General features: G+C 30.3%; 1 protein-coding gene across 13 annotated transcripts in view; it reads right to left on the reverse strand.

Annotated features, from left to right (window-relative positions):
- Window positions 1-8954, reverse strand: part of LOC108976339 (protein groucho) — a 17017-nt gene that overhangs the window by 2832 nt on the left and 5231 nt on the right. For 7 of the 13 annotated variants that reach the window (XM_018945370.1, XM_018945368.1, XM_018945369.1 and 4 more), the window contains exons 4-11: window positions 6960-7023; window positions 6848-6892; window positions 6232-6369; window positions 4698-4727; window positions 2228-2434; window positions 2057-2155; window positions 597-653; window positions 137-319 (exon numbers count right to left, since the gene is read on the reverse strand). In XM_018945370.1, coding sequence (XP_018800915.1) covers window positions 137-319; window positions 597-653; window positions 2057-2155; window positions 2228-2434; window positions 4698-4727; window positions 6232-6369; window positions 6848-6892; window positions 6960-7023 — 823 coding nt within the window. The remainder of the gene's footprint in view (window positions 1-136; window positions 320-596; window positions 654-2056; window positions 2156-2227; window positions 2435-4697; window positions 4728-6231; window positions 6370-6847; window positions 6893-6959; window positions 7024-8954) is intronic. The other 6 variants (XM_018945376.1, XM_018945380.1, XM_018945379.1 and 3 more) reach the window with 6 other exon arrangements.

The raw sequence follows: 8954 nt of genomic DNA on the forward strand, positions 1-8954 counted from the left end.
AAAATTTTAAAATATTTTAAACAAATATTTGTATAATAGAAATTTAAAAAAATGGTATGGATATGTAAAATACTAAAATAAAAATACAATATTGAAAATAGCGAAAAGTTCAATCAAACTAACCCTATTTACTTACATCTTTAGTTTTTAGGCTGGGAGTTGAGCGCGACGAGCTGGAGCCGGAACGTGATGGAGGTCGTTCATTAGGCGGTTTGACACCGCTGCTGCCCGGTTTATCAAGACGTTCACCGTTCAGACTTTCACGATCACGCGCTTCCATCGACATGTGTTCGCCGTTCGGACGTGGCGAGTGGGATTCCTGTGACGAAACAAAAATAAACGTTAATATAAAATAATCTAATACTAAGTTTTATGAAATAAATAAGTTATTTGGAAAAAGTAATTAAAATACTAAAAAAAATAAAAAAAAAAAAATAATAATAATAATAATAATAATAAAATAATAAAAGGTGAATAATGAGACATTTGGGACAATGCAAATGGGGAAGACACTGTGTTCATGTCAATGTATTTATACTTTTTTCTTAATACTGGCAACGTTCTGCTGTACTTTGGGATTGACAAACTCAACTCACCATTTCATTTGCAACATCTACGACTAAATCTTGATCGCTTTTCTCTCCTTCATCGTCCTGCAAAAATTTTGAAAAATAAAAAAATATTATCAACGCACGAACTATTTGTTGTTGTTGTAAACTTTTGTAATTCTTTTTAACTAAACCAAATTAAAATGAAATACTAAAGAAATATTTGCTACGAAATCAAAAGAAAAAAAAACAAAACAAAAAAATTAAATAAAAAACTTAAAAATGGAAGCGTAAAAAGAAAAGATAAACTAGCAATAGGAACAAAGTAACCTAAAATTTACGAAACATGTTGACGCGTACCAATCCATACACCGTGTAAATAAAATGCAAAATCTTTTACGGAACTATAATTTAAACTCAAGCATGTGTAGCAGCGTTAACTGAGCGTATAACAAAAAATATTTGAAACTGCTAAATTACTATAAAAACCAATCAATTATATAGTAATTTGTAAGCAAATGACAGTTGTCAACAAATAAGTACTACGTCCCGAAGGGCAAAAAATAAACATAAAAAAGAAAAAAAAATATGGTATAGCCAAAAAAAAATTACTTTCGAACAAAAAAACACATTTGCGGACAGTGTGTAAGAGAAAGAGAGAGAGGATTATTCTAAGATATCTACTCTACAAAATAAAAGTCACTACTACAAACCAACTAAAACTTATTTATGCAGGAAATTAAATTAAAGCTCAAGCTAAAYTATATTCAACTACATTTTTAATGGTTAACAAAACTAATTGAAAATTTAAAAAGGTACTAAATTAACTGACGTGCACGATGCAGCGCCGTCCTGCTGTTACTCTCTTTTATTTTTAAAGTGAGTTGCTTTTCCAAACTGTGTTTTTATTTTCGTTTGTTTTATCGAAACAAAATATGGTGAGTTGAGTTTTACAATTTTCCCATAATAAGATTTGGCAACAAGTTTTTGAATTTTTTTTTTTCGTTTTGTACAGCATTTATATTGTAAATCTATATTCGATTACATTTATGAATATACTACAAAGTATTTTTTAATACATGATTTTTAACAATATTATGGTATACAATGTAATTTTTCAATAAATGCCAACGTAAGAACAATAATTACACAAGTTTTTTTTTTATCAATAAGTTGCTATATAGAAGTATAGCTCATTTAACCAAAGCCAAAGTAAAAGCTTTTAGCTATATATACTATCATTCAAATTTGAATTCAAACTTTGTCTGGGCGAGCAGGACAGTGTTGATGAAGATGTTGGTGATGGAGGTAGAGGTAGTATAAGTAAAATGCGTAAAGTGGAATTTTGATATATGTATATTATTGTACTATATAATAACATAACTAGGTTTTTGATTAATTTAATTTATTCATACATAATAATACAAATAAAGTAGAATTACTACTGATGGTTCTTCTTCTAAAACACATCGTGCTTTCGTTCTTCATTGCGTTAGAAAAATACTCACTTGTAGTTTCTCGTCTTTTCGACGCTTCGAATCATTTTCAATATCCAATGGTGAACGTGTGCGATACTTCTCACGATCAGCTGGGGACACTGAATTCCGCTGCAATGTAATAAATAAGAGCAATTGTTAAAAATATTATATTYTTACTTTATTATTGAATTTCACACTTACCAGACGCTCTTCAGCGCCAGCCGGCCCATCGAGACCTGTTGGTTTGATATCGGGTCGATGATGATCTGTTGGTGCCTTAAGTAGGCCCTGTGGTGCATGTGGTAGACCCATTGACGCGCCCAGTGCACCAAATGGGCCAGCTAGTGGCGCTAAACCGGCCATTGGCTGCGGTGGTCCACCGGGCACTTGCTGTGCGTGTATTTGCTGCTGCATATGCAAATGAAAGAGAGACAAAGAAAGGATGGCATATGTTATTAGTTATTCAACAAAATTTTATTATTTTTTACGATATTTTTAAAACAATAGTTTATTTATTTAGGTTAAGCATAGAATAGTTGGAAATTGAAATAAATTCATTAAAATCTGTTAGCAAAACGCACATTCACAAAGTCAACAAACAGGAAAGCCAGGGTCTGAACAAGAGTGACGAATTAAATTATTTTCAAATTTTCATGATATTTTAATAAGATTATTTCGTAGGAAAYGGTGAAATGTTTGTCTTTGAAAGCAATAATGTTTATAAACTTAAAATTATTTGCAAAGCAATCACAAGCTCTAATTTACAATGAAACTAACCTAACCTGAGCAAATTTGCGCAGAAAATGTTTAAAACAAACGGGTAATAATAAACAGCTGAACGAATTATAGACAAGATATGAGTAAAAAATATTAATTGAAAAAAGTGAAATCAATAATTCAAAATAGAATGAACAATGAACTTTCTTTTCTTAAATTTATATTATATTTTAAAATAAATTGTAATGATCGAAAAATTTCAATTTTTAAATACTATTAACATATTATAATTGGAATAAAAAAACAAATAATATTTCGATATTCCCAATATATATTAAAATAAAAAATATGAGGAAACGAAAGTTTATTATTTTATCTACAGCATTATATTGTTTTATCATTAATATATTTTGGATAATATTTGTATATATTTGTTACAATTCTAATATGTTAATAAAAATTTAAAACCAAACATTTTTATTTTTTTAGGTTTTTTAGATTTCCATGAATTAAAATTAAATAAAAAACTAAAAAACGGTTTGAATGTTATAACAAATAAAAAATAAATTAACTAAATTCTATTTAAGTTAATAAGCTAATTAAAACTTAAATGTAATAATATAATTGTTGTATGCATGTAATTTTGGAACAGTTTAAGCGCATAGCGCTTAACTAAAATCTATAAAATAAATTTTAACAAAATACCACTTGTTAAAAAATTTTATAGCGTGTTCACTTCAAAATTAAGATTTAAAGCGCAAATATATTCGCTTCCTTTAACTCTGGTACTAAAATAATTGATTTGACAGCTGAATATTGAAGGGGAATATACTAAAAAAAATTTTTTTGTGAAGAATTATAAATTAGAGCGCAAATAATGAAGAATTGCAAATCAAATAGCTCACTTTACAGATTAAAAAATGCAACAAAGTGTAAAAATGTCGCAAAGCTCAGAAAAAAATAATTAGAGAAAAAATATTATATAATTAACAAGTAATAATTAAGTAGTAACAGTAGTTTAACTATTTTTAGTTATTATTGATCTTTGGTTAACTATGCTTGGCAGGCGCAAAACAAGCTTCATGAAAAAATACTTTGAGAAAACCTATAATTTTAAAATTTATAGTTATTTTACTACAAGTGAGTGAAATTTGCTTATTTGCCGTCTTCTATTAATAATGCAAAAAAAAAAAAAATTGTGGACTTTAAGCATATGTGTATAAGTCTGTAAGGGTTCGTATCTCAACTATTTTCTTGTACTTCAGTCCTTATATCACTAGAACTAATCAAAATGCTCACTAATACAACCTCGAAATTTGAGAAGTGAAATCGAAGCATAATTTCAATTAAATTATTTCACAAATTTGCTTTATAAAGTGTAGATATTGCAATTAAACGTACAATCTACAGTTATGCTTATAAAAAAAAATTTTAAACAGTTATTAATCGTATTAATCGAATTGAGAGCAACTTGCAACAATATGCTAGCGAACAGGCACACACACATTAAAAACAAGTATTTTATAAGAAACAAATATTTAAATGCATTTTAACAATAAGCAAACCATAATTAATTGAATTTTGCACGGAACATGGGCAAGTTTTTCTCTTATTTTATTGTATGTGTATATTATTTTATATATTAATATTTTCAATTTGAAATAAATGAAAGCCAACAGGCACAGAATGCACACAACCGACAAATTTTAACCGTTATGCATATGAAATATTATTGTTTTATAAAAATGCTCTCAACAAACAAGTATTCTTGCGCTTATGCTTGTATGTAGTATGTGTATGTATATTTAATTTATTGATAAACTTGTAATTGTTAGACAAAAAAAATTAGAATAAAGTAAGCGAAACAAGTACATAACTGAGCGTTAGAAGTATAAAACTAGTGGTAGAGAAATAGCAGTAATAAACGTATTGAGAAAGTGGAAAAGGAACTTACTAGAAGTTGTTGAATTCCCTGATGCTGATGCTGCGCGTTGCAACATCAAGAAATTTGATGTGTGTGTGAAGGGTATACATTTGTTTTATTAAACGATTTTTTGTTGCATTTTTTTTTTTTTTTTTGAATGAAAGTGAGCATAAAATAAAATGAAAAAAGAAATTAAAGTATTAGAATATGATTATTAATCAAAGTGTCAAAGTGTCAACACAAATAACTGAGAAATTCGCAACAAATTTCTATCATATGCATAGGCAGAATTTTTTATATATATAGTAAATGCTGAATGAAATCTAAACAATTACTTTGTTAAAGATAATAAAAAAATATATATGTATATATAATACATTATTTTATTTTGTTTTATTGCAAAAACTAGCTAAATTTATAGGGAATATACATAGAAGAAATTAAATCAATTCTATACGCTGCCTTTTAAAATATGTACATATATACATACACATTCACATATTTTAACTTGCTGGCGGCATATTATGAAAAAGATAATATCAATAAAAATAAAATTTTAAAAAAGTTACAAAAGAATATCATCAGCTGTCAMACCAATTAATTTTATTATTTTAACTCTTTGCATTTATATGTACATACATACAACAACAAATTACTTATACCAACAATAAAGATGAAAAAGAAAGCTTGATATCTTAAAACTATTACCTAACAGAGATCTTTGACTGAGACATAGTAGCTTAAGTACAAATGATGTACGTCTGCTAGGCTATGATAAAATTTCGTTATTATTTTATAGGTTATACACAAGCGGCACTTTTTTATCYGGCCAAGGATTGTGAACACGGCAGTATTTTCAAAATGTAATTAGGAAATGTTTTATGCCGCTATAAAGTCAGATATGTATGCCCAGAACTGGAAGAAGGAAACAGCSGATACCTTATAATATTATGTATATAGTTATAAATGATAAGTTTGACGAGCCGAGCCCGCCCGTTTATATGTATATACGAAAACTAGTCCCTCAATTGTTGAGGATTATTTGTCAAGGCAAAGGTACAATATCCGAAAAAATTGTTAAGATTGAACCACTATAGCTGCCATGCGAACTGAACTATCTAAATTAAGTTACTGTAAGRAAAACTAGATATCAAGAAATTTCGCATGGATTATTGCCCAAGCAGTGCTAAAATTAATATTAAGTTAGTGCTAAGATTAATCTTAATAATCTTCCGCTGTTATATCCGATTAAATTTCACAGATCGAACCACTATAGCATTTAGCTGCCATAGAAACTAAAGGATTAAAATCAAAATAAATATCTGCTATTACACATTGTCTGTTTGGAAACATCAAATATGCTTTTTTTGTGTAAGCAGAACTGTGTGTGTATGTGTGAATATTTACTCTAGCAAAAAAAAAAAAAAAGAAAAACGAAAAAGAATTTATGCACATTATTGCAGAATACTTATTAATTGTTGTAGTAGTAACTGTCGAAATGAATAAGCGATGATATGTTTTATTGCACAATAGTTAAGGAAATTAGTTTAAATAAAAAACTTACCCCGATGATCAGATTTAATTCCTGCATCGTAACTTGTTTCGCGCGCTCCACTGCATTTAAGACCTGCTGCTGATGATCGGCTTGTAGAAATGGTAGCAGCTGATTTATCAAGGTATTTAAACGTTTGGCGATTTCCGTCTGCACACGCAAGCATAAGAAAAGATGAAGAGCAGAGCATGGTTGCGCAAACACATCACGTTCGTTGATGAAGCAGTGTATGTYGCAGTTGATATATTTGTTTTGGTTTTAGTGTTTTTTTGTTCAAGCGGAAGCGCACAATGTAAAGAAAGTAAATAGTAAAAGAATTAGAACAAATTGTCAGACGAAAAACGAGCAAAATWCATCGTATGTATGTTTATGTGTCAAGGTGTGTGAGTAGAGGCGTTTGCAACTAAAAAAAATATGWGTGTAGTTGTGTGTATAATTTCAGGCGCCGACAGGAGTGCACCATTCAGGCACTCGTGTTGCCTGATACAATCGACAACTCGTTCGCTATGCCGACTTTGGCAACTGTATTTGTTAGTGGTGAGAGACATGCTTATTGAATGAGTTGTGCGTATTTGTTGTTGTAATCAATACTTAATTTTTCAGTCGTATTTGTATAAAAGGAAATTACCTGTTTGTGCATTTCAACATTAAGGCCATATGACATTTCGTAGTACTGAAATAAGAGTTGCAAAAAATATTAAAATTAATAAAAAAAGAAATATATATAGATAGAAAATTACCATAACATAATGGCGCTGCATTTCTGTTTTTTCATTGGCAAGTTTTTCGCACTCCAGTTTTAATCTGAAATTAAAGAAACGTTATAGCGAATTAGTATTTCACGTCAAGAATATCAGTAGAAGCCAATCAAAGACATATCAAGCCGCAKCTAAAGAAATCGTTCGAACTGTAGAGAAAAAGATTAATTAAGGCAATTAATTACCGTCAAAGCAAGTGGTRTAATTAAAGCGCCAAAGCATATTCAAAGAAGCAATACAAAAGACTCAAAGTAAGCTGAGGTTCAAACGTAAGAGCAAACTTCCATGAAAGAAAGAAGACGACCGAAAGGATAAAATCAAATAACGGAAATAGCTTCGCAGCGAAAATATGCGCCAAAAAAGATCAAACTTCATTAACCCTTCGACAAAAATTTCCATACAAASACTGAATAATTTTGATCGGTCAGATTGTATATAMAGTGGTCCGGTCTAAAAAATTTCCTCCGCGATTGTAGTGTTTACTATTTAAAGAGCTTTAATAAATTAATATGATTATCAATCACGTGATCATAAATGTGATCTATTTTGGTTACAAACTGTTCTTAGTGTGACAATAATTTACAGTCTAAAGAAAAGTATCGTTTCGCTTTGTAATAACTTTTATAAAAGTAAGCAATAATAATAAGGTATATTTGAATATAAACTAGAAATAAAATTAAATTCCTATATCAAAACAAAAGGCTAGTTACCTGGATATTGAAACCCTAAAGGTAAAGTTAACTTGAAATTATTTAATCCCTTTCAAATCGAAGGAAGGTAACTGGTACCTGACTGGTAGGATCGATTTCCAATCAAAGACGATTTTTGAGCATAAGACCATCTTTACATCGCTGAYACTTACGGAACAACCTACACCATTCTAAAGCCTAATTACATGTTCCTCTCATGCTTGCACTTTTTTCGCATTCAACTGCTCAATATATTATTTTCTCTTGGCAATTCCCCTGGCGATGATTTTGTGCAAACGCACGCAATGGCAAAAAAAGACACATCTTTACACTCACATACGCATGCCTAACTATGTACTACCAAAAAAATACAATTATAACAATCGACAGCGGGTAGCGCAGCAGCAGTCCTAAAACCTATTCGGTTACCTCGAGAAAAGATCTGATCAAGTAGGGTAGATGTTTATCCTACACACAAACATATAGTACATATACACATCCTACTACAACATACCAACAAATCGAACTCACGAGCAGCTTCCCGCTTGTCAGTCACTTGGCCAAACCATTTCATATGTACCTACAACAAACATATGTAGGTATCCAGCCATCCAAATATTTGTCCGTCCATTTGKTGTATTTAACAACAAGAGCAAAATAACGAGTGTGAATAACAACAGAAATATTAAAAAAAACGTTAAGCAGAACACGAGGGGAACCGGTTTTCAGATGCTGACTATGCTACTGTCTATCAGTCAGGTCTGGTCTACCTCGTACTTGTCCGCTTGACTGCCTGCCTTTGAGTTCGTTTTGTTTGCCTATACTTCGCGTGAAGCGGCCGCACACAAAAACCAAAACATAAAAAGAAAATAAACACAGAATACAAACACAGAATACAAACATACAAATATACGTGAGTATGTAGATATGTGAATATAAAACTGCTAAATGCAACAACAATAAGAAAAACAATGACACGAGTGTCGAATATGGAGTGAAGTATAGTTGTTATTGCCGTAGTTGTTTGTTGTTGTTTCTGTCTTTTCTTACTGCTACTGCCTGCCGTGCTATTTTGGAGGAGCAACGTGCGCAAAAGCGTGAAGTGAACGTTTTTCGGTGCTTGCTAAAGCGATTAAGGAGTAAATTGAAAGGGGGTGAAGTAGGGGGTGTTGTACGAAACAGTGAGACAAACTCGAAAATAAATAGAATTAAAAAGTTTAATATTAAAAGTATGTTTTTGTTGATATTATAATAAAAATATATAAGGTAAATATATAAAAAGTCAAAT

The sequence above is a fragment of the Bactrocera latifrons genome, unplaced genomic scaffold (assembly GCF_001853355.1).
Source record: "Bactrocera latifrons isolate USDA-ARS-PBARC rearing strain unplaced genomic scaffold, ASM185335v1 scaffold_75, whole genome shotgun sequence".
Taxonomy (NCBI): domain Eukaryota; kingdom Metazoa; phylum Arthropoda; class Insecta; order Diptera; family Tephritidae; genus Bactrocera; species Bactrocera latifrons.